General features: G+C 42.4%; 1 protein-coding gene across 1 annotated transcript in view; it reads right to left on the reverse strand.

Annotated features, from left to right (window-relative positions):
• The window catches only part of FARP1 (FERM, RhoGEF (ARHGEF) and pleckstrin domain protein 1 (chondrocyte-derived)), a gene marked incomplete at its 5' end in the record, with an annotated part of 54,478 nt that overhangs the window by 22,401 nt on the left and 4,881 nt on the right, over positions 1 to 27,196 (reverse strand). The window contains 4 exons of the mRNA XM_009878458.1: positions 6,341 to 6,474; positions 8,667 to 8,756; positions 11,959 to 12,146; positions 26,389 to 26,629. Coding sequence (XP_009876760.1) covers positions 6,341 to 6,474; positions 8,667 to 8,756; positions 11,959 to 12,146; positions 26,389 to 26,629 — 653 coding nt within the window. The remainder of the gene's footprint in view (positions 1 to 6,340; positions 6,475 to 8,666; positions 8,757 to 11,958; positions 12,147 to 26,388; positions 26,630 to 27,196) is intronic.

Genomic DNA, 27,196 nt, shown 5'->3' on the forward strand with positions numbered 1-27,196 from the left:
ATCCAGTAATGGTAGTAGAAGGAACAGAAATTTGATGGGGATGGTGGGAAGGCAGAGAAGGAGAGAAAGGTATCTCAAGAGATTTTTTTTCCTCCCAGGTAAACAGAAAAAAAATTGATTGCAGTCATTCAGTTGCAGCAAAACAAATCCATTGCAGCAAATGGCATTTACAGTGTGTGACCTTCTGTTACATGCTTGGGAACAGCATCTTCCTCCTGGATACTACAGCTTGTCTTTGAGCACTTAGGCACTTGTGACTTTTTAAGAGTATTATTAACTGAAGTTATAATATTAAAGAATACCTTAAACACTCCCCTAGTACAGCTGCCTTTTAAATAAGATGAACGTTTTGTAACTAGAAGAGAGTCGATAAAAACAAAACATCCTCTTCCTTGCTCACAGCCTGCTATTACACAGTGCTTGTTCACAGAATCCCAGAATTGTTGAGGCTGGAAAAGACCTCTGAGGTCAGCAAGTCCAGCCTATGACCCAACACCACCACATCGGCCAGACCACAGCACTAAGTGCCACATCCCGCCTCTCCTTAAACACCTCCAGGGACGGTGACCCCAACACTTCCCTGAGCGGTGCATCCCAGTGCCTGAGCCAGTGCATCCCAGTGCCTGAGCACCCTCTCCATGAGGAAGGGCTTCCTGAGATCCAACCTAAACCTCCCCTGACGCAGTTTCAGGCCGTGCCCTCTGTTCTGTCACTGGTTGCCCGGGAGAAGAGCCCGACCCCCACCTGACTGCACTCTCCCTTCTGGCAGTTGTAGAGAGTGATCAGGTCCCCCCTGAGTCTCCTCTTCTCCAGGCTAAACACCCCCAGCTCTAATCCCCCAGAAGTACCCAAAAGTGACTCCAGCAATGCAAACTGTCCTCTCAAAAGTGAGCGCGATACACAGGCACCGAGCTCCTCTTACTCTCTTTGACTCAGGAATCCACACTGTGTGACTCTCAGGTTCATCCTACAATACATGCGTTATTTCCGTACATAGGTCAAAGACACTGTCACGTTAAAGGGGCAAAACAGTTTGGCAGAAACTAAACCCCTTACGTTCCAGTTTGTCCTCAGATATCAGAGGGGCTGGGGGTGGCTAAGCTTAGATTCTGAGTGATGCCCAATTCGGCGTTAATAGTCTGGACTATTAACACAGCACACTTTCAGTCTAGAGGCGTTCCCTCAATCCTCATGGCCAGACTTAAGGAGTTTGGTGGCATTCAGAGAGAACTCTCACAGCTGGACTCATGTGGTTTAGCAGTGTTCAGTTAAGAACTCCCACAGCTAGATTGAAGAGTAGCATAGTTTAATAAAGCAACAGATACACAAATTCTTTGGATTGCCAGTGACAGGGACTGTCTGCAAAGCCCGTGCAAGAATGTGAACAATACAGCCTGGCTACAAACGTGTTAAGTTATAAACTAACTCTATAGAGATTCCTCCACCCTCCACGTAGTTACTCTTAGAGTCAGCACATCAAGCTCCCTCAATTTTACCAACATCTTAGGTTGCCCAGGGAACTTCTGTGGAAGGGATTCCTTGCATTCCAGCTGCACTCCACCCTGGAAGCTTTCTCGATGTCGTACCTTTTCCAATGTGTGAACAATGCTGTATATTTATTGTAAGTTCTAATTTTCAAGAGCAATTATTCCAGACACTTTCAAAACTGTCCTCTTCATCTCTCTGCACTAGGCACACAGAACCAGCTGAATAGTGAGCACTCCTGCATTTGAAAAGGCAGATAAGGATTGCTGCCTTGTTTACATAAACGGTTTATTAGGCTGTTCTTCCTGACCACAAGTACTACCTCCCAAACAAAACGTAGTTGGTAAATCAACATTTAGCTCATCTTCCTACACCTCCCTGAGTGCTTTTTATTACAGGTTTTCAAACTGGCTTTCATGAATCCTGAATGAGCCTTCTCCTTTCATATGCTAAGATCTAAGAGCTTTTTTTCTTTTCTTTTCTTTTTTTTTTTTTATTTGCAAATTGCCAGCCACACATTTCTCAGCAACATCTGGTAGAACTGGGTAGCAGCTTTCCTCAGAAGTGCTGGAGTCAAATTACTGGCTTCCCTGAGAGAAGATGAGTCTGCCTGTGTTTCTGGAAAGTACTTTCTTCCTAGCACATGGATAAGGCCCAAAATGCAGATTCATACTACCTGACAGGGATTCCTAGGGCAGAAATGTCTATGCTAGATCACCCTAGCACTGCTCTCTGTAGTACTTAGTGGTTGCCCAATGGTTCTCCATTTGCCACCTTCTGTCAGAATTTACAGAAACCAGTAAGGAAACTTCTAATACAAATGTAATACAATCTAATGGGGTGTGGGAAGATAAGATCAATTTTTTTGGCTGGAAAATGGTGCTTGTGGCCCAAACAAATAGCCTATTAAACAGCTTAGACAAATGAAGGAGCAAAACCCAACTGACTTTTCAGATTGAGTTGGCAGATGCTGAAAGAGCATTTCGTGCCCTGCCTGCACTGCCCATGCCTCTTCCTTGATGTAAAATCTCTCAGGCCCTGGGAAATAGGATTCAGCTTTAAGTCACTGAGATATGCCTCCTGTATTTCAGGAGGGAACTCGTGGCCTTGCACCAAAAACTTTGTTGAGGAATAACCTGCATGAGTCATGGTAGCCAGGACCTGGATGCCCAGGTGCTGGATGCAGCTCTCCTGGCACTTGCTAACAGGAGAGCCTGACAGGCACTGTTCCCTCTCCCACCTCAGGCACCTTTTTGTTCTTTTTACCTTCTCCTCTGTTGCTGCATGAGAGGGCATCCACAAAATTTCATCCTTCCTCTCCTCAAACCACAGGGCCTCTGTTGGGGTACCTTCACCTGGTCCCAGGACCATGGTCAGTCTTGTGAACAGAGGGCTCAGCACAGCTGCAGCAACCGCGGGGGTTTCATGGCCTGCTTCACTGGCCCTGCACCACCACAGGTCAGGCAGAAAACATCGCCCAGAGCACGGTGTGACTGATCTTAGGATGCTGTGCAATTAAATCATTATGAATCTGCTCAGTTTCGTGTCCTGAAAGAAACTCTGGCTGTGAAAAATGCAGCAACTTTCTTCATTCTGCAGTTGGCTACTGGTGTCAGCATCAGTTCACATCTTGTTAAAAACTTTATCCCTATGGACTAGAAACTGAGATTTGCTGCTCTTAGGAGATGCAGTTCCAAAGAGAAAAATGAGTGAATTGCATAAAAAACCAAATCAGATCTGCCAGAATCTATAACTGGGTCAAAAGGATACCAGCCCTTAAGACATTCAGCAGTGAACAGCCTGCTTCAGAGGGCAGATTCGAACAATTCAGAAGCCTTCCAGCAAGCCAGAAATGCTTTTAACAAAGTGCATAACCTGAGCTTCTTTGAGCCAAGTACTGAAAGTCTATAGATGTTTTAACAAAGTAAGAGCACAGAGACATCTAGCAATTGTTATGCATGATCCTCCCTTGGCCTCGCTCTCCTCACAGCTCTTTTGCAGAGCATCAGCTTCAACGTGATCTGAGTCCTAAGAGACCAGGGAATGGTCTCCCATAAGAGCTTCCAACATTCAGCGTGAAGGTTTGAAACAAACCTTAGAGAGACACACTGATGTCTAGGCAGAGTGAGCAGGCTGAACTGCACTTGATAAAACCCAGTGGTGTACTCACTAGGGGAACACAGGTGACTGGCTGCAGGAGGCTCTTCCTCTCAGACATGCTCCCACAACACACCTGGGTAGCTACGGGCTTCCAGCAGCTTGATAAAGTCCACAACCTTTTAATTCAAAGGCCCTTTTCTTGCAGAACATGCCACACTCTGATGAATGCAGAGCATGCTCACGTCTCAGGATGGGCCTCTCACCTTCCTCCCCTCTCCACCTGCCTGGAAATTAAAAAAAGCTGACACAGAAGAGTCAGATTTAAATGAGTTGGCTTGAATCCTGCCCACAGCTGCCTGCAGCAATGCCACTAGCTCCGCCAGGTGCGTGAGGAGCTATGGAGCTGGCGTAGAGGCTGAGCAGTGCTCTTGTTGCGGATGGTGAATGCAGCCGAAGCCCAATGGCCTAAAAGTACCCAAGGCCAAGGACAGAGGTATAATCGTGGCAGTATGGTCTGCTGAAGAAATTCCCAACTACACTGTCACCAGTAGCTTCTTCTTCTACATGCTGAGGGGCTGTTTACTTTTGTCACTCATGGTTTAATTAAACAGTAATCTCTATAGGATAGAGTTTATTGCTAGCAGCTTATCTCAGCATCTGTGGCATTATATAAAAACACCAACACCTCCAAAATAACACCTGCCAGCAAATCCGCCTCCCTTCCTAAGGCACGTATTTAAATCTTTCAGAATTTTAAAACCAAATACTGTCTAAAACAGTGGCATTAGGCTAGGTAAATCCATGCTGTTAGCTGCAAACTGGATGCAGATCAGGGACAGGAATGTGACTGATTTTCTGTCAAGTGAATCAGAGTAGCCAACAGAGAATTCCCAGTGGCTTTATGTTAACTGTGAAAGGACATGCAATAGCTGAGCTGACAAAGTCAGAATGAGGTGCCCAGCCACAAAGTTATCTCAGCGGAATATTTTTGAACCAGTTTGGATGGCAAAGTAACTTCACAGCAGATCAGTACTTTATATCATAGGGTAACTGCAGTTTAGACCTGATAAACTGAGGTTTACTGTTCTGTGAAACTATAGCCTTAGGATACAAGAAAAAGCTGGAAAACAAAAGGCTTGCTCAGCCCTGAAAGAATCTAACTGAAAAGGAGATACAAAATAAAAAGCCTAAAAGCTTAAATATTGTTTCTTTCTTCTAACATACCCTTCCCCACTTAATACACCTTCCCACAGCAAGCCGTTATTGCAGCATCATCCAATTTTTGAAAGACATCACACCTGAACAGGAGGTTGGCATCCACCTGTAATGCCACTAGCGATCAGAAGGATGTAGGGGGAATCTCTATTTCAACACCTGCCCCAGGAATCAGCACCTAGCAACCTCACTAGATTAGACTGGTCAGATAGAGAACAGAACTTGGCCCTTTACTAACTGTATAAACTTCCCTTTTCTCACCATGCACCCTTAACCTCAGCTAACTGGGGATTAACCCCAACTACTGACAATCCTATATCACAGTTGGAGAAACAATCACTAATTTATACCATTTGAAAGAGCCTTCTTGGAGTACTGGCAGTAAATGCTCCTTACTGGAAAGCAACTGACACCAGTAAGATTCCTGACTGGACTAAACCAGTAGCAGGTCAACGAAAAAAGGGAGATATGGGCACAGCTGCTGTGCAGCGCATGCCTTAGGAGTAACTTCATGTCAAACATCAACCACAGAGTCCTGGGTGAGGATGTCAGCTCTAAGAGGCAGTATCACATCCCTCTCTTCCCAGAAAATATCTGCTAATTCTGAACTGTACAGGGTGGGTCTGGATAGCACGAGTTTGCAACGTATTGTGCTCACATTCAATGACCCTGTTCATCACAGCACAAGAGCTAAACTCACACACTCAAAGACTGTTTTGCTTTTGTTTTGATTAATTAGATAAAGAGGCATTAAACTGAACAGCACTCATCAAGTCTGCCTGCTCTGCTTTCACGTGATTTTCCATTGTCACTTTTCTAATTGAGAACGAAAAGCTGGGCTCCCAGCACTGGAGATAAATTATCAAAAAATGCCTACCCAGAGCAAGACAATCTGGTCCAGACAGGTCTAACCAGAGCAAGGAGAGGACTTCTGTGTGCTGCCTCTGCTCATACAGCAGTGGTCAAATGAACTGAGTTGAGTCCTGCCAGGGAAGAATTACTCACTTCATAGCTATTTCACAAAAATGCCATGTTTTACTAGCACTATTATGCTAAGAATAGACAATTTTTAAGTCCTCTTCCAACACTCTATCCATTTGTTGAGCACACTGTAGACCCTAAGAGCGTCAAAGCTGTGGTGTGGCAGAATGGGAAGCTGGTCTCTGAAATCCCCTCCAGCCTACATCTATTTGACAGAAACTGGACTTGGTCCTTCATCGCTCCCTCTCTATTACCGATAAGCCTTGCGTGGAACATGTTTTTCAGAAGAGCTGCCATACAGAAACGCTGACATTTGGCAAGAGAAAGCTTAATCCAGAAGTATGATCTCATTTGCATATGCCTGTACCTGAGATATCCAAACAACAGTTTGTCACATAAACACAAAGCCTGATTCAATACACCCAGTCTGTTAATAACAAACATCTGTGACTTTCACAAATGAATCACCGCAGCAGAATACAAAGAGTTAGCAAAAAAGGGAATGCAAAAAAGCTGAACAGCATGAAATAAAGAAATGTGAAAGAAACAGCAACCTTACCACAGAGCAAGTCTCTGCTCAATTTCCTTGAGAAAACCAGTGTGAAATTTGTGCAAAGGTTCAAAGTTGGAGAAAATGAGAGTTTTCAGTGTTTCTGGCATGAAATCCTCTTTACTCACTGCACTCTGAAACCACTAGAAAGAAAATAAAAACAGCAATATTATCAGGGAGCGAATGCAGTAGGTACAACGACTTGCTGTCTTTATACACCTAACTCATATATCCTAACCAAGTAAGGACATTATTTAGTTTGCACTAGGATACAATTCAGGTTACTCTTGACACTGCTACACACTGAATTGGTGCTCTCACCAGTGGTCAAGCCCTGCAAAACCAAAAAAAGAAACTCCTTTCCCCTTTGTCATCATTGATCAAATCTTGAAAATTCCTTCCAAGCCGTAACTGGTTGGTCAATACAAACCAAATTTGCAAATAGTGTAGGTGCAAAAGAAAGAGTATTGCAATACTTGCAACAGTTTCAAATGTTCCAGTGAAAATAGAAAATAAGCTTTGTGTTTTCTTTTGCTGAATTCTGTCTGAAATCCCTTTCACAGGATCTGATAGAGGAAGCTCTCAAGCCCGTGTTGCCATATACAGATAGAGAACATCATGCACCTTGCAGAGTGAACAAGCACTTCCAAGACAAGACACTAGTAGTATTAAATAGGGTCAATGCCAAACATTGTTAAGACTGCAACAGGCTCCTGCTGTTTTGCTCCATATCCTCTTTATTTCACCCTAACAGACACAAAGCCGTAGGAATACGGGGCTTGCCAAGGTGGCGCAGACTATTATCTTCAACATGATAACACACACTACTCCCTCCTCACCATTCTGAGAGGATCCAGTTATCTATGGCTTCCTGCAGTGCCTAGAAGATTATCAGGACCATAGAAGGCTGTTAGAGCAGTCTTGATTGACACTACATCAGCTGGAGCTGACCCAGACCTGGGATAAAGAGAGATCCTTCCCAAGCCTCTCTCTCTCCTGCTTTATCTCTGCACTGAGAAGAGAGCTAAGGTTGAAGAACTGCACACCTACCAAGTCTCAAAATTCATGCATGACCCTTGTTCCTTCCGACTTTTCCAATGGCACTGGCTACCTGTTCACTCTCATAGGCCTCCTGTGCCAGTTGTCTGTGGAGCACAGCTGAGGGGCTGATTAGCTTGGAGCCAGGTGTATGCCTCTTGGTGGCACAGCAAATTCAAATTTGCCTACCTCAAGAGTAAAGCCCAGGATGGGAAATGGGGTTTAGCTCTGAAGAGCTAGAACTTTCTGTTTCTGCAGCCACTAGGTGAAAAAGAAGATGAAAACAGCGTATCTGCTGCTGAGACTGCAGCAATGACCACCACCCACAGAGCCTGGCCTCTTCCCTGGTTGGCCTGTGTTCCCAGGAATCTTGCTATCACCTATCTTGCTATCTGCAACACCTCTGCCGCTCCAGCCTATGTTGGCTATGTCTAAGCCGGCATCAGATCAGCTGCATCTGCCATGTGGGCTCCTGGAACGGAGAGGGGGCTGGTGAGAAGGTATCTCTCCATGGTTCCCAGCTGGTACCACCAGACTCGCTAGCAACACTCAGAGCAGGAGGTGGCAACGCACCTCACAGAGTTTCACATGCTGGGCAATTAAAGAGCTGGGAGGTGTAGAGCTGGCAGCCCTGCTGAAATACCATGAGGGATTTTGGATCCAGCGCCTTTTTGCAGACAATTGTTATTTAAAGCCAAACATTGTGCATGTTATTTGTGGGAGTTAAATAAGACTGTTGGTGTGTGCGCTAAGGTGGCCTGTATTTGCTGTGGTGATTTTAACAATCACGGCACACTCTTATCAGATGCTACAGGTTAATGACTCACTTAACAGACAGTTTCACTTACTGAAAAATCAGAATCATTCAAATAGGTACTCCACAATATTTCATGTTAAATGGAGGGCATTTAATGCAAGATAAAACGTTTATATGTCCCCTTAGGGAACTCCTTCAGCTTTTAGAGAAGTCACTGAAAACCCACAGGCAGTTTTAGTAATTGCAACCACAAAGTATGAGAGCAAGGAAAAAAAAACACCTCAAAAAGCCAAACTGTGTCCCAAGTTCCTCAACCTGATATAGTTTCATGGTGCATGTTACTAACCACAGTGCAAATCTCTACTTTCTGCTTTTTGTGTTATTTCATCCCTAGAGCTGTACACCTGCACACTGCAGAGAAAACTTACAGTGCAGAATATAAAAGTAGCGTGGGAAGCTAAGCTGTTAAATGGAGCAGATGAAATACTACTGCTGACTAGAGCTTCACGTATTTCATGAGTAATGTTCAAGTAACCATACCGATGTGATGACTTCAAGGTCCTTCAGGTATGTTCGTTCTGTGGTTGCTACTTCTTTAGCAATGAAGTAAGCCTTCTCAGTTGGGAATCTCTGCAAATTGCAAACACATTAGGTTTTCATCTGCTTTTATGGAGCTGCTTTCTGTACGACAAAACTGCAGACAACAATCACCAAGAGAGTTACAAACTAGTGATCCTTGCTTGTGGTTACTGTGACTCATGCTTGAATATTCCAAAGCCCTGAAAACAATCCTTCCTTGCAAACACAAGAGAACAAGCACTTTCTACGAGTTCTTGTGAGGCTTTTTTTCCTGCCAAGGTGATTCCTACAGCTTTGGGGTGTTGATGTTCCTTTCAGCTTATTCCACACATCTGGAACAGGACATTTTCTGAAGTTCACAGAGAAAGCCTTTGCAGTCTACATAACCATTTAAAATACATTTGACAAAGTTCTGGGGTCCCCGGTTCAAGAAGGAGAGGGAACTGCTGGAGAGGGTACAGCAAAGAGCTACAAATATAATTAGGGGTCTATCTTATCATCTATCTTATGAAAAAAGGCTGAGGGACTTGGGGAGGCGTGGCTGGAGAGCTGCCAGGCAGAGAGGGACCTGGGGGTGTTGATATACAGCCAGCACAGCCTGCATAGGCTCAATGCTGCTCTTTTTCCTTCTGTCACCTGGAAATCTTCTTTCCAATAACGCGAATGTGAGCCTGCACTGTGCCCAGTTGGCCAAGAAGGCCAATGGCATCCTGGCCTGCATCAGGAATAGTGCTGTTGGCAGGAGCAGGGAGGCGATCACGCCCCTGTACTCAGCTTTGGTGAGGCCTCACGTCAAGTACTGTGTCCAGTTTTGGGCCCCTTCAAATTCACATCTGAAGAGAGACATCACATTTTATTCTTCTTTTCAGCTACAAGATTATTTAACAAAATAGTCAAGAGGGACATTGAGGTGCTGGAGAGGGTACACAGGCGGGCTACCAAGCTGGTAAAGGGCTTAGAACACAAGTGTTACGAGGAACACAAGTGTTACGAGGAAAGGCTGAGGGATCTGGGTCTGTTTAGCCTGGAGAAGAGGGACTGAGGGGAGACCTCATTGCTCTCTACAATTACCAGACAGGAGGTTGTAGTGAGGCGGGTTTTGGTCTGTTCTCTCTAATGGAGAGTGATAGGACGAGGGGAAATGGCCTGAACTTGTGCAAGGGGAGGTTCAGGTTGGATATTACGAAGAATTTCATTACTGAGGGGGTTGTCAGCCATTGGAACAGGCTGCCCAGGGAGGTGGTTGAGTCACTGTCCCTGGAGGTGTTCAAGAGATTGGTAGATGTTGCCTTGAGGGACATGGTTTAGTGGTGTTAATAGGGAGAGGACAAAGGTTGGACTCGATGACCTTGAAGGTCTCTTCCAATCAAAACTGTTCTACGGTTCTATGACTTGGGGCTTTTTAGCCTGGAGAAGACTGAGGGGGGATCTTATCAATGCTTATAAATACTTAAAGGCAAGTGTCAGGAAGATGGGGTCAGTCTTTTTCAGTAGTGTCAAGTGACAGGACAAGAGGTAACAGGCACAACTTGAACACAGGAAGTTCCATTTAAACATGAGGAGGAACTTCTTTATTTTGAGGGTGACAGAGCACTGGAACAGGCTGCCCAGAAAGGTGGTGGAGTCTTCATCACTGGAGACATTCAAAACCCTGTGCAACCTGCTCCAGGTGAAGCTGCTCTGGCAGGGAGTTGGACTAAATGACCTCCAGAGGTCCCTTTCAACCCCTGACATTCTGTGATTCGGTGAAATGATAAAATTCAGTGTCTGATTGTTATTATAAGATTCCTTGCCAGGGTAAGAATCCACAGTAAAAATACTCTCAAAAAAATCAAATCCATAAGGTTTTGCCAGTGTGGCTGGGGAACCTAACAGTGGGAGAGGGGAAGGATTTTAGGGTAAGCTACAGTTTTCAAATTTCACGAAAAAAATAACCAAACAAATCCTTCTATGTTATGCCAGAGGCAATAGTGGGGTTGACCTCTTAATTGTGAAGAGCCAAAGGATCCCAACCGATCTTGCTCTGCGCTGCTCAGGAAGCAAAAATTAAGAGCAAAACATCCATAGATCTTTTGTTTCTTCATTTCCTTCCTGAAGATCAGTGATGCAGAGGATGCACTAGAAAGTGAGGGCAAGGGGAAACCGTGGGCATTTCCTAGTCAGTATACTGACTAGGAGGAACCATCATCTGCTGGTACATATAGCAGTCACTGGCTGCTGTAACTTGGACAGACACAGAGAATTCTGAGCCCATTAACTGTTTCTTGGCTTTTCTTCTAATTTCTCTCACATAACTTGCTAACTATGAAGAGTAGGAAAGGAGATTTTCCTTACATATGCTCCCACTTTCCAGCAAAGCCATCATGAGATTCTACCTTCCTCCTCCTCAGATGCAAAAAGCTCAGGAGAAAAAGCAGGCAACAGAAGGACAAGAGCAATCCCCTCGAGCCCTGCAGCACAGGAGGGACAAGCCAGCAGGCACCCAGAACACCCTAGCTCAGGCGGAATCACTCTATGTTCAAAAAGCAATTTTGGATGTGATGGTCCCTTATGGCTTTGCTGCAATGATGGGGCTGAGCCAAACACTCCCAGCTGAACACTGCAAGCTGGGGCTCAAAAAGAGCATTTTCAACTCCCACAACCAAATGCTCCCAGTGGTGCTCCAAGCAGAGAGACTGGAGAACCTGTGCTGGCCACTCCTGCACAGGCTCAATGCTGCTCCTTTTCCTTCTGTCACCTGGAAATCTTCCTCCCAATAATACACTGGAGTTGACTGTGTTGTTACAACAAACTATCAAACTCCATTCCTTAAAAACAAGCTAAATCTATAGGACACCCTGAAAAAAAAAGCTCTTAAAATTGCAATCAACAGAACTGGCGCAGATTTATCCTACATTAACCTTAGGGACACAGAGCTACCTATTATCTCTCCGCTGCTTAAAGAAGAGCTAGGGCCCCTGACTTCTGCACCTCTGTTCCGGAGAAGGTGTCCAGGGCACTGAGATGTCAGCTACAGCAGTTTTGTAGTTCTGGCTCAGACTGCTCCAAACTGTGACTCTGGCCCCAGGAGCACAGTGGTCCTCTTGGACACACCATAACTGAGGGCAGCAAATAGCAAGTGACTCAACACAAGCTATTTGTGTGGATCTACAATGAGGAAGAAGCTGCAGGAGGTCTACATATCAGTCACTTTAACAAACAGCAGTAGCTGCAACACAACATGGAGAGCCAGTGCCAACTGCCCCTGCCTTACCTTTCTTTTGACCTCTTCTTCATCATCAGTCCTGATGCATGATGGGTCATTCAGCAAAGGGCTGATCAAGGGAGACGACTGCTTGGCATCAGGGCTCAGGTTTGGAGATAAAGACATATTTGCCACTGATGGTCCTCCTTGGGAATTGATGGAAAGCTCTGAAAGGTGAGGGCTGCCAGTCAGAGAACCTGCTAAAAAAATGGTAAGAGAGAAATCAGTTAGGGCGGGCTCTCTCTAGAAAGTACCAAAATGAGTTACAACCTTAAGTTGTAGCAGGTGAAATTACACTACAAGACACAGCCATCAGCATCCTCAAACTAGTCCAAATGGACTTGAAGCCAGAGGAATTGCATCCACTTGCATTAACCAAGGGACTGGAGCATTCTTTTAGCTAACAAAACTGGCTGAAATTAGTGTCTCTTTAGGGATAGGATCAAGGCATACATGATTGGGCTGCAATATTTATGCTAAATGTGAAATTAATACCAACTTTTTCACCATTGTAATCCGCTCTATGAAAGAGAATAAACACAGCAATAAGGGAGTCACCCGAGGAGCGCCATTCTTTCTAGCAAAATAGAACTTCAAAGACTCAAAGCAACACTTCACAGGGAGCTATAGGGCACAAGTCAGAACAAATTTATCTAGTGGAAATCTAGAGAAAAAGAAATAATGACTTTCTACAGCAGTGCTGTTGCTAAGACCAGTCAGATCTAACATGAAGGGAGAAAACTACTAGTTCCCCAATTTCTACACACAACACAAGTATTTATATTATACCTTGTAGGTCTTTCCATGCTCCTCTGATTGTTTGGGATGGAAATGCTAGCATTACATTTACATAAGAAAAGCATAACTTTTAATGCACAAAGCATGACAACTTAAGATTATCACAAAGTCCCATTTAATTTTGGATTAAAAATATGAAAGAATTAGACAATTAATTACACTTCCATGGATCCACATACACTACATTAAATATTACTGAAATTAGTACTTTGTTTTCTGGGAGGCAGCCAGACTACTGGCTACACAAAGGAAGGAGTTTGCTGAAAATGCCCAGTGTTCTCCCAGATACCCCCTTCTCCAAACCTCTGAAAATCTAAATCTGTTCTAGAAGACGGATTTGTCATGTGGAAGAACATTTTTAGTCTGTACCATTGTGGCATCATACATTAAAATCCAGACAAAAAAAAAATGTGACAAGCTCTTGATTACTACAGCTAATAGGCTGTCTAGGACTAAACGTAAAGCATATACATTGCCGTATATAATTAAGGTCAAATACATTTTACTATCATGTGTTTATGTGCTCTCTAGATTATGATACGTAAGTGTTCCTGTTGCTACAATACAGCTGAGATACTCCAGTAAACAGAGGCACCAATAAATATAATTAGGCCAGCAGTAAAACCTATTTATTTTCTGGAAGAACTCAAGATTTATTGCTAGAACATGAATGTTTTCCAGTTCCAAACCAGTTCATGTTTGTATGCCATTCCTTTGAAAAGAGAAGGAAAAAAACAATACAGTTATCAGTTTACGTAATCATGACAGTTATGTAGCCTATTATAAATCAATGTCAAAGCAGTATTTGTCTGAAATCAAGGTCTGTATTATTACAGCTTGCAAGAAAGGATTTACCAACAGTTTCACACTAAATCAATGTTCAGTGAAATTTGAGAAAATGCCACAGCTTGTTACACAAATGTCAATTTTATTGACACTAGCACACAACTGTATACAGTGTTTTCAAAAGAAATGGAATTCATCATTGAGAAATAGTGAAACAGATTAATAGCAAGGTTGTAAGGTTAAAAGTACTTAACTCTACATTACAAAAGACATAAGAAAAGTGGTATCACCTCAAACATGGAAACAAAGAAATTCTGGCACTATGCCTGTCATATGACAGCGAATAAATGATTTGCACCTCTGTGAGAAGTTCACAGGCATTATAATCTAGACGTTAAATAGCACCTATCTGTGATAGATAGATAGAGATACACCAACATATCTACCTACCTATTTATAATCCTAGATCTAGATTCTGGTGTAGTGGAATTATTTATCAGCACAGCTCAAGTATTTCAAACTATAAAATATCAAATGGACAATGAATTAAAAAGATTTCCTAACCTACACTTGGAAGACATGACTTGGGAAAAGTATTACAGGAAGTATCACAAAAAAAGGTGCCTAGTGGCTCAGAGCATTGAGCATTCACACCCCATTAATTAAGGGCTTGCATATCAATACATCATCGACATTTTCAAAGTTATTTTGCAGCAATTTGAAATGCTACATCCTCCTTTTGGTGTCGGCGTGGACATCAGCAGTGACTAAATCCAACACCACCACCACTTGCAAGCAAGAGCTCGGCTAGACCCCCTCTGCCAATATGCTGAACAAGTGAAAATCAAAGCTAGATATGAGAAAGTGGCTGTATCACAAAAGCGCCTCCATATGCTGTTAGTTAGCACATTCTGAGGCCTAATTACAACAAACACAGCCATAAAGATCATTGGATGTTGTTCTGGTAAAGGTGGGAAACAAAATCATTCTGCTGTGAGAGTAAGTCACGAAGAAATGAAAAAAGAAGTTCTTCCTCTCCCATCACCCACCAATCAGGACATGTCATGCTGATGGGTCACAGCAATGCTGCAAAGGAACTTTCTCTTGTTCATTGAGGTGAGGAACGAATAACCTGCATTAACCAAATGGTCTTTTCTCAGTGTTTCATCTGACCTCCTGTCACAGAAGAGTACATTCATACAGGCTCTACTCATCAACTGCACGCTGCAGAATATAAACAGAAGCAGAAGGGAGAAGACTGATCTCATTTACAAGGTACTGAAATTCCTCACATTCTACCCTAGAGGAGTCATTGATTGACAGGCAATTTCTAGCACGTTAGCTGCCAGATATCAAGTGATGCTGCACAGCACATCAGAGGCCTAAAAGGTTTGCAGCTGGTAACATGGATTTATCGTTGCTCATACTTCAAGTGATTTTTATTTAGATTCAGACTTGGGGCACCTTTCAAATATAATAGAGCCATACACACACAAACCAAGTGATGAGTACAAAAGGATGTTTATCTAAGGATTGCTTAAGCACATACTAAAATTATATCTTTGGTGGAGCGGCTAGGAATTAAGCATGTGCTTCAATTCTTTTCTGAGCCTGGCTGAAGAAGAGAAACAAACACTGAGTGATGACAATGGCAAATAATGAGAATGAACTTTTACCACAGTACGCCAGGTTAGCCCATCAATGACAAAATACCGGGAGCAGTTCTTAATTCCACTGAGCTAGTTTACTTTCCAGACATAGGGGAAAGGTGCTGCAGTAGGGAAGGTGACAGAAGATCTTGTTTGAAATCTAACTTGAAAAAAACCTTACAAAATGACAATGGCATTTTACACGGCCACAGGACATGAAACTACAGGTTATCGTCCTAGCTTTACACGTGTCTCAGATCACTCCCCAACAACATATACGTTCCACGTGTTATGTAAAATGAAGCCAGTGGCTAAAATCAAGTACTTTATAGCTATACCTTCATCAAAACACACATCACAGTTGCTTGCTGCAATTTGGTGGTGGGAATACATGGGATTGCTGGCAAGCTGTGGGTGCCCAGCTAGAGAGGGTTAGGCTGGGCTCTGCGCTTGGCTGGCCAGCTGTGATCCACCCCATTCGCAATTACCTGCTTTACTCCAGGCTCCCATCACACACAGATGTTAACCCACAGGGACTGCTGCCCAGGTCGCAGTCTACCGAGCCTTGGGCTGGCTGACCTATACTCCTTTTTAAAACATGGCTAGTACCAGGAAAAAAAAAGTTCAAATCAGTACTTCTTGGCTGATGGAAAAGTATCTCCCAGAAGTCAATTCCAATCACTGTTGAAATGAACTGCCTGCTGCCTCTTTCTATGTTGACTACATAGACTGCACAAGATGATCAGAAATCTCTCATTAGAGTCTTCCACCTAACACGGGAGGGCTCCTCTCTTTGTGAAGAAGACAAATGGGACTCGATGTATCCTGAAGATACTCCTGTTCCTTTTCTCCCGAAATGGCTGAATAACAATTTAGTTATGGCTTGAATGGCCATTTATTGCTCTGCATCTGCTTCAGAAGAAACAGTTCCCATCCCTTCACACTGCGTTTTAACAGCAAGGAAGAATACAACAGTGTTAAGATGCTCCTGGGTATGTTCCTCCTCTGTGTAGCAACAAGAAGTGAAAATTACTTAAAAATGGAAACTGAGAGGAAACATCCACCATTCTCCTGGAAAACTTCATGTACGGCTACAGTGCTAACTAACTCAACTGTTAAGGGCTATATTGTTCTCAAGATTTATAGGTTCATTACTAGAAATTAAAATGTGTTAAGAGCCATAAAGTGCCCTTCTCAGTACCTGGAACATTGCAGGGCTTATTCTCTTTTAGGCCTGCTCCACAGCCTGCTCTGCAGTCAGGGAAAACTTGTGACATCCAGATCCAAGTACTCTGCTTTAAGGACAGATGAGCACTTTCTAAATTCCAGCCTGGTAGAGGAAACCCAAGATGTTGCCCTTTGTCCTTTGCATTACTGAGCATACCTCTTATGAAGGTTCTTTAACAAGAAAGTATCTGACAGAGCTGCCACTGCTGTGGTCACACAGTAAGGTCTAGCTTAATGTTCCATAGTCGCAGTGGTTGCATACTTCTAACTTCTACCTACAAGTTTTGGTCAGAAAAAGACCAATAGTACAAAATGACCTGGGGGACAGATAGCATCAGATGAAGCGGCAGGAGTTTCCATATGCACTTCATCAATGACTGAAGTATTTTAGACTGGAAAAGAGTTTAATAAGGTTGCCCATCCCTTCTCTCCCCAGCTGTGAACCAGGCACAGCTGCACTGCAGAGCTAACAGAACTAAGGGATGGAGATTCTGCTCTCCTCTCCCTCAGTGCAGGAACAAAATCTCACTGACTTCCACGAAAGCTTGAGGGGGACCAGTTCATCAAGCTGCACTTCTCTTCCACATTAAACAAACAAGCTGGAACGATGGATACGGTTCATTAGAATTAAAGATCTTCAAAAGTAGTTATACATCAGCCATAAATTTATGTACAAATCATCCCTCAGTGCAGTACCAAAGACTCTGAGGAGGAGTAGGAAGAAAAAACAACTCAGCAAGAGATCCCATGTCACACACAACCAATAATTCTGCCTGAGCTGAAGAGAAACATGGCAGGAGAAGGGTTTGCTTTGACTTCACAGCTTCAAAATGCTTGCCTGTGGCAGTGAGTGGCACGGATTTGGGAGAATGGTGCACCTTCCCAATGAACCAATTTCCTCGTATTTAGGACAAAGCATCAGTCAGCAAACGGACAGAACAATTAAACCAGTGACAGTTTTACAGCAAAATACCAGTTAGAATGAGTAAAAGCCTTCGGTACAGGTAAAACTAAAAATAATAATAATAAAAAAAATTAATTTCATGCATACACAGTTAAATGGCTTGACATGCTTATAGTCTCATTAAGCTTGGTGTTGGTTTAGTAGCCAGCAACCTCTCCAGTTGGTAAAGGTCCATGCTTTATTGGTATACTGCAGTATTAGACAGTGGTGAGTGTGAAATCAGACAGTAACTGCTGTTGGCCTACATCAGGGTATACTCACATCTTAATAACAAAGGGTGAACATTGCAGCCTGGGAAGAATACAAGGTCACTGGGCATCAGTCCTTTGTCTAGCCTTGATCCTTCCAGACAGAAATAGAGCAGCCTATAGAAGGATACCCTGCTGTACCCAGGGTTAGGGTTGGTTTGCTTTTGTTTGCCTTTAAACCAACATGACACAGTGCTACAAAGGAATTGAAAACCTTCAGCCCCCGTGTAAGCTTATGCCACAGATACTGTCCATTTCAACAAGACATCTCCCCAAGACTGCAGTGATCCTGCTTACGAGCTAGGGCAGACGGACTTGATCATCGTTGGGTGTAGCCTTCATTAGGGAACGAAGGGTGCTCCGGTCGTGCTCAATGGAGCCCAAATACCCTGGAAAACAGACCTTCTCCCCACCTCCCTCCAGTCTCCTGCTCCTCAACATGCCAACACAAGTGGTTTCTCAACTTGAAACTCAAAACTTGGTGGGGGTTTTCTGCAGTTCTGAGGTGCGGGGTGCTCTTATGAGACAGGATCACTGTAATAAGAGGGATTAGGAACTCCCAATACAATTAGGTATCTGCAGTAAAAGGACATTGAGACAGTGCTCCAAACAATGCAAGGAACAGAAGATACACCATGCTTTGAGGATAGACAGAACATTGAAAAGGCTTTTTCTCCCAGAGAGGTACATGCTGACAAAACAGTGCATACAATGAAACAAAAAATGTTTCTCTTTAAAAGGTATTAAACAAATGACAAAAATGAGAATGAAGTCCCCAGTATTTTCAGTTTTAAAAATTAATTTTGACTACTGAAATTTACTTTAAAAAATCTATGCATGTGCACACACAGAAATCAGGAAAGGGCTGGATAAGTGAAACACTGCCAAGTTCATGAACTTCTGTTAGTAGGTCCAGGTGACTTTTTTAGCAGGAAAGGGGGGAAATATGGATTCAGCTAATCAAAGATTTTTAAGTGCCTCATGGAAAAGCAATAGGCGTGAGCTCTAACATTCACTGAGCTAAGCAGAGACACCTACTGCTGATATTGCCGAAAATCATCAAAAGCAAAAACCTGTATCCTCCTCAAAACAGGATTCACAGCATTTTAAAAAAAGCATCTAATCTAATTTTAACAAGCTTGAAAGCTCTTGAATCAGAAAGCATTCATTTTCCTTCAACCTACCATGTTCAATCAGTGACAGCAGTATCATTACTGGCTTTAGTTTTATCAGTAGGAGCTATGGATTCTCCCGGTTCCCAGGGGCCAAAACTTTACCAAAAAATCATCCATAAAAATTACACCTTAAATCTCTAATAATTCTAGAGCGAACTAAGTATTTACCATCATGTCATGCAAATTTATGAACCTAAAGTCTTTACGCCCTTTACTGTAATAACACCACCATTATTTACAACCATACTTGTGAAAAACATGCATGTGAATACACGGCTCAGCCAGGCACACAGGCTTTCCAGATCTCATAATATTTAAAAGAAAGTGCTCACTGCTTTTAGCAACAAACAACGTAAGTTTATCCTACGTGCTCTTTATAAAACGCAGAATTAGAACAGAAGACAAAATACTCTAAAGAACCCCTAACATGTCACCCAAACTAGGCTTTTTATTAATATGATGCCTTTGTTTTTTAAGCAGAATTCTGTATTTTAAAACATCAATGGCACCACACAGCCTAACCGTAGGGAGAAACACAGAAGATGCCTTTGTTCAGGATTCACACGTTGCACAAGAATTATATCCCTTATAAATAAGTAAATAAGATACATGCCCTTCTCTAGGCCTATTTCAACAACTGTAGAAATTACTGAAATAGAAGAAGAAAGATTTTGTTAATTTTTATTATCTAGGATTTAAAGTTCCTTCCTTCCAGAACCTGACAGCATAGTTAAAAATTTTTCCTAATGTCGCTTGACTGAAAAACGAGTCTGCTGCTAGCCACATCTGAGAAAAGTCACACATCAAATCTTTGGGACCTCCTGGTGTTAAAACTGTGCATCAGCCACTTAGGATCAGAAAACCCCAAAACCACCATCATCAAGAAGGAGACACCGACAAAGCAGTTGGGTTTCTGACAAAAGGACTGTTCTCCTGTCACTTGTGTCTGACAGCAGCTAAAAAAGAAAGATGCGTATATTCAAAATTGTTCCAGAAGAATCGATTGCCTCACATATTTAGGGTCTCTCCTCTAGATGAAGAGGAATAAGATGCGCTAAAATGTACATAAACTGCTCTTCAGAAATACACTGCTCAGAGAAAGATGCATATTTGAAAGACTAAAAGGGATTTTGGCTTCCTTCACTTTACACATGGCTGAACACAGAACCTCCTCTCTTCACACTCCCTGCCCTTTCTGTCTCGTAACAACCACGCTGCTGAACGAGGTGGATCTCCAGCAGCCCACATCCTTGTGCGTAAAGATAAGTGACACCCAACTCCTTCACACATATGCCAGGAAAAACCTGGATTGCTGACTTGTTTTTCATCATTAGAAGTTAAATTGCAGCAATTAAAATGTCATTCTAAAGTCACCTCTGACAGCAGTCTAATGCCTCATTATGACAAACGAGACTAAAACAAACACGGTATTTGACAGAATTTGTAGGTCAGACATCCCTTCTTCTGTTGAAGAACCATTCCAGAAATAGCCACAATTCATGCTAATTGCATATAAATCATACTGATGCAATCTCAATCACCGGTTTTCAATATTCAAAATCAGGTCTGCTTTATCAGTTTAAGTGATCAACACAATTCTTGCTTTCCGAGTAACCTAAGGAACTACTGGGGCTTTAAACTCTTGGGAGAAGACTGGAAAGCATCCTATGCCAAAGGGAACCGTAGAAAAATAAGGCTAGACATTTCCACTTTGCTTAAGGTATTTCCTATTCCTCTTTTCCTTTGTCTTCTCAACCCTGGAACCTCCCAGAAGCAACTTCTACTTCATGATGAAGACTGCATGTATGTGTGTTTATTGTGGGTCAGAAGACAGAATTTAAAACATCTCTCATTATTAGTGAAGAAAAGGAGGAGCTATCAACACATTTGAGATCTGTCTAATCCATTTTTCGTTTTGACTTTATCCGGTCACCACCAAATAATTGCATGCACAGATAGAGAGGCCAGGCAGGAACTTCTGGCATGAATGCTACTGCTTCAGAATGAATACAGCTGCTTCAACTAATAAATGCTGCTCCGTGTACATCTGTGCAAACAAAAACCAGCCCTACAAATATTCGAGGGGGAAAATACAGGTCCTGAAGCAGGCTGGTCTAATAATACTAAACGCATTTAGTGAACATTGTTTTTTCACCCTTCACTGGGTTCTAATGATTATGTTCAGTATTGCCAGTGCTGCTCTGTCAAGAAAATTCTAATTCTGCATGCCCTTTAATCTTGAAGCAAACTGGTAGATCGATTCAATTTTTCAAATTATTAACATGAAACTCTTCCATTATGCCCTCTCATCCACTTTGTAATTGATCTCAGCTCCCTATAGCTCACATAATGTACATGCAAATACAGCAAACCTAAAAACTTTCAGCCACATGTGGACATTGCTCAGCCTCAGAAATTTCTGTTCCAGTTTTTCTTTGATGTAATTTGTATTTAGTGTGCACTCCAACGGTTAACGGAATGGTATCTCTTAGGCAGGCATGAAGCTATGGGCAATCTGAGACAATGGCAGCAGCGGGCAGAAATCATCTTCAGAGAACATTCCTCTCATGCACAAGGAATATGTTTGCTAGCAGGTACGCACTCAAATCAAAACCAGCACAGTCTAGGCTGTTCAGATAGCAATTATTCAAAACTGCATACCTGCAATAATCTACTTAGGTCCTGGCTCCTACATCAACTAGTCACTATTCTCATTTCCTTCATCTAGCCAAATTTACTCCCAGATTTTACATCCCAGGTCATTGAGAAGAACTAGATTCTAGAAAAGTCTGGCATGAAAAAAAAAACCCCAAACAAAAACAACTTCAGGAGAAGATCCCAATAGGACATAGCAAGTTTGAGCTACTGCTGAGCTCCAGAAAACTTAAAGTTGTCTGACACCTTTCTCCCGTCACTGTGGATGACTGAACATGGTCAAGCACCTGGAATAGCAAAGAAAGAATCAGAGTGCCTTTTATCCATAGACTAACCACATCTGTACATTATCTTAGAATCATAGAACAGTTTCAGCTGGAAGAGACCTTCAAGATCATTGAGTCCAACCTTTGTCCTAGCCCTGTCAACATCACATCCCTCAGCACAACTTGGGACAACTCCCTAAGCCACTTTTGCAACCAGCTTCCATATTCATCCAACTACGTGAACAGGGTTGGTTCAGCACAGGGAGAAGCTGTCAGGACAGCCCAGCAAGAGGATTCCTCCACATTCACTAGAAAGACAGGGGATGAGTGGCTTAGGACTACTCATTCAGAGTAGTCGTAGCTGCTCGATCTTGCCAGGATTTAGCTCCCTCATTTGTAGCAACTGCCTAAGGATAGCTGGGCACTTGATGAATATGGGATTTAAAAGTTAATTATTAAGAATAAAAAATTTACAACGGTGAATCAAAAGTACTATCAAGCCACACTCCAAAAATCTACTAAAATTAGTGGGAGAATCAAATCTTTTAATTAGTTCATAACTACCTCTGTTAGACTTGAGACACAGGTATGCTTACACCACTGCTGTGGACCAATGCATGCAGATTAATCATCACTTGCAACAACTAACTTAAACTGACAGGCTCCTCCTCCCATGTGTGCTTTGTGAACCAGAATGAGAATTCTCCCATTTCTTCTCATTCGCACCCTTGCCCCAAAGGTTTCTGTTCCTTCCTGCAAGGTCTTTCTGTATTTGTCCCACATAAACAAACTCCCAGACGAATTCTGAGGAACCTGATCCTACATGAAAACATCAATTTAAAACTGCTCTCTCCCTTACCATTCTTGGCAAACACTCAGATATGAACCACATGTCTGGTGGAGGAATTTGGCCCACAGACTGTTTTTAATTAAATGATTGTCTACTGACACTAAATGGAAATTCAGTGGCATAATAACACTACAAAAATGATTCATCCTAAATGAAATTGTTTCCTATGTAATTTACAAACTTTATGTCCTCAAACTGGAAGAATTTCACATGTGTTAAAATGACAACCACTTAAATATTTACAGTTGAAAAAACACCAGATGATAGAAAAGTGTCAGAGAAAAATCCTCAGATTTCATTTTTGAGGATAATATTCAAGAGGAAAAAGAAAAGCTGTTGAGATAGTTTGTTAGTAACAAGGCTAACTCCAGCTACCAGCAGATGTGTTCCTATAAAATTGTAAATCCATTATGTTCGTAGGCATTTGAGAGAAGAAATCAGGCTTGAAAACAGTATCTGAAAGGATGCAAAATAGTAAACACCACTTACAAAATTTTATATTCACTTAAATCCAAACAATATGAAACCTATTCACTTGTCTTAGGTAGCAAGACTGCAAATCCTTTTGTTGAAAATCCATTACTTGAACTCAATTTCACTGGCTAACAAAGCAATTAATTCATCTGTCCAGATTGCTATTACTTTACTGTACAATATAACTAGTGGTACTTTTGCTGCACAGGCAGCAAAAAAAAATCAAAAAGACACTCATGCACCCGGTCCCCACGCTCACGCTATCTGCTAACGCAAGCTTCAGCTACTTATATTTCATCTTAAATACTGAGAAGTTCAAGGCAATTATTTTACACCTATTCTAAATCCAAAATACAAACCACTTTCTTTTAGAATATTGTACAAGCAAGCTTTTCCCTAATTATCAATCTCACTCCTTCTAGATTCATGCGTTAAACTACAGGGACAAACAAGAGCACTCCCTGTCACCAAAATATCACTGTCTAAAGAGATGCTTTAAATCATTCCAGTTCAAAGATGATGTATCTAATCTTTAGAAAAGTCAATACACTAAAGGAGATGAGCAGGTTAAAACTTATATTTACACAAAGATATATTTTACTGCAAAAACGTAAAGTATATACCAAGACATCCCTAGCTACTGTAGGTATCTTTTTAAATATCCTTCACTCAGATTAAACTCTGTTAAAGTCTGCATAGACCAAGGCATTACAAAAATTAAAAAGACTTCTTATCTTATTATTTTTGTAAAAACAATCTTGAAAAATTTATATTGTGTAAATTTACAAAGTCCTGTAACTTGTTCATCAGTGCTTACGTGGGTGGATTCATCACTGCCGCGTGCATGTACTGTATGATGCAGAATACTGCAAGTAACCTGCAGTTCAGTCAGTACTGTTGGTCATCACTTAAAATTCTCAGATTTAGTTCCCTTCCCCCACAGAAAAATATATAAAAGTTAAAATTAAGGTTAGTGTTAACAAGCACATCTCGTCTCCCAGCTCTGACGACTGCAGGACACTTTCCATGCAGGAGACCTTTCATCTGGATTTTTCTTAATTAACTCGGAGAAACTAGAATCAGATTTTACTAGGATACAGCCTTAATTCTTTATACTTTTAGCCTGTGAAAAGGAAGGAACTTTACAAAGAATTACTCTCTCTCTGTCCTTCTGCACATGTGCCAAAATCTTGCTACTCTACAGACAGTACAGAAGACAATCAGCCTGGAACACAGTTATCCCATCATTCTTTGTGTCAGGGGTTGAAAAATTTATGAGGTGGCACTATTAAAAAAAAAAAGCCACCAAAAAAAAAACACCCTATGAAGACTAATTGGATCCCATATAGATAAAGATTTTTCATGATCAAAGCAAAAAAAAAATTAAACAGCCACCATCCACAAACCCCTCACCAAACGTCACCCACAACAGAACTTTGATCAGTCTCCATAATAATTCCACTGAAATAAGGGGAAAAAATCTCACACAATTAATCTTTATATCACACTGATAAAGGACAGAAAGGATTGCCTTGCAAGTAATACTCATATCAGTCTTCATTAGAGCTGTTTCAATCTAAGGGGTTTTTTTCACTTGAATTTTATCTTTCATGTCTTTCTCTTTCTCGCTCAGTGAAGAATTCAGAGTTCCAAAATCTCCAACACCAAAACACTCTGTTGAACCCACAGAAGAAAAAGCCAACACTGTCACTGTTCCTGTATACAAGACTAATTTGTATCCTCAATTCATCAGTTAAGATTATAAAATGGGTTATGAAGATGAGTAGACCAAACACATTCTTGCTATGAAAAGATTTTCCAGCATATTTCAAAGTTTCAGCAAGTCTTGGTCTTGAATATCAAGCTGCCTGCATTTGGCTGTAAATTTATTTTTTTTCCCCTAACTCTGTTGAGGCACTCAAAAATTACTCTCCTTACATGGGAGAGAAAAAAATTTTGCAATAGACATACAAAAGAGTACAATGTACTTTTTTTTTTTTTCAAAATAACTAGTCAAGTGTCAAAAAAGCTACAATATATACTCAAAACATTTCATACAAAGAACAGGTAAGTGTATAAAGTCTTACAATGGTACCTAAATCAGAAATAATTTTCCCCTCCTCCTGCCTTTCAGCAGAGAAGCATTACTATTAAGCTTCATTGAGACTTACTATTGTATTTCTAGCATCCTTCCCTCTGGCTAGTCAGTACAAGGATAACATTTGAAATAGCCCATGTGCTGAAATTGCATCCAGCTACTCTTCCCGAGCCTCAAAAGATGCAGTCGCTTGAGTGAGCATGCACTAGTCTCATACACCTTGGACCCTAGCAGCTGAAGACCTGCATACCATCTTCATCACTGAGGCCAACAGACACATCCTCTTCTACCTCCTCATCAAGCTGAAGGCTTCCAAAGGAGTACTTATTTCTAGGTAAGGGAGAGGAACTCAGCACAATGGGATTTCCAAACACCAGGGGGTGAGTGAAAGGGTTAATGATCTCCGAGTCGGAATCGCTAGATTCTGTCCCACTGCTGGTGGAGGCCTCCATCATCTGGACTGCAGCCATGTGATCCATCATGCCACTGGCGCGTAGCGAATGCAGGACTGGGCTCTGCTTTGACTGTGCCCCAGCTGGCATACCGTTGGCCATCATTTTGCCTTCTGGAGAAGACATCTTAGCCACCCCGCCTCCTTTATAAAATCTCTCTGATCTATACTCCTGCCCAGGGGTTGAGGATATCTGGCTTAGGATAAATGGGTCTGTAACTGATTTATTGCAGGGATTTGGGATTTTCTGTGCACGACTCCGCTGAGAACCAGGAGAATATCTGCAATACCCATGGCAGCTACTGGCATGGCTATCCTCCTCCCCAGTCCTCACCCTGCAGTCATGCCCATTTTCTGAGACGTAACCCTGAGAGCCAGTTCTACTCAAGCTCACGTTAGGGCTTGACCCTTTGCTACTGGGAGGCAATGGAGTGGCCAGTGGACTACGGCTCCCTGGCTCTCTAAACATTTCATCAACCAGCGAGCTGTGCCTCGGCATCCTGGGGCTTCCCCCAGTGTAGAAGGAGAGATTAGCCGGGTTATCATCAAGGTACTCTTCAGAGAGATACTGGGAAGACTTTATGGAGGCCGAGGAATCCCTATACCTAGTTCTATTGCAATTTTCATCTCTGTAGTGAATATAGGCACCACTGGTCAAATCACCCTCATAATTGTCATTTGTTTGGGAATATGACCGGGTTATTTGTCCTCTGAGGAGATCATACTCGCTATCTACATCACTGCAGTCAATGAAAGGAATGGAGGTGCTGCTGCCATGAGCAGCCCTGGAAGCTGGACCTGTGCTTGGTTGCTGTGATTGAGGTCTGTTCTGCTGCATCCTGTCCTTAGCAGCCTCCTCTTCTTCCTCCACTGTTGACACCACTGCTCCATCCACCTTTCTGCCTTCCTTTGGGCTCTTCTTCAAGGAAGGGCTCTTGTGCTGTCCAGAGTCTTCTGCTGAAGCTTTTAAATCTTTTCCTTGCCGGCAGCTCTGCACTGCAGCTGCATCATTGTCATCTCCATAGGCAAAGCCAGAGCTCTGGAAAGACAAAAGAGGGAAGGCAAGGGGAAGACAAAGGGGGAGGGAAGGGTGAGGTTTGGGAGGAAAGGGAGCCAGAGGGAAAAGGCTATGTGTAATTGCACGCCACAATTTTGCACTACATCTGCAGCAATACAGGATTCTCTTGAAAGTAGAAGAGGCAACCCAATGTTCAAAATTAAAAAGAATTAAAAAACACAGGCCTCTGGTCTTGCAGAACAGAAAAATATTTAAGTACGGGAAGAGAAGGCAGACAGAACATAGTGATATGTAAAAAGGGGTATATGAGGTGTTTCCAAGCCCTAAGGCAGCCATCAACACTCTAAGATCAACCTGTTCACGCTACTCTGAGAAGCTGGAGGAAAAGATAAACACACAAGAAAAATTCTGCGCAGACTACTTCTATACCCTAAAAAAGCCATATGTGTGCTTTTCAGCATCCCATATTCAATCCCTGGAGTATCAGCAACCAGAGTGGGGCTGTGAACCTTGGGGGCTTGTATATCCAGGCACCAGCCACTGGGAGACCTGGGGATCCAGGGGCCTGCTACTGGATCAGCTGCAGAA

Source organism: Apaloderma vittatum, unplaced genomic scaffold (assembly GCF_000703405.1).
Source record: "Apaloderma vittatum isolate BGI_N311 unplaced genomic scaffold, ASM70340v1 scaffold9821, whole genome shotgun sequence".
In the NCBI taxonomy this organism is placed as follows: Eukaryota; Metazoa; Chordata; class Aves; order Trogoniformes; family Trogonidae; genus Apaloderma; species Apaloderma vittatum.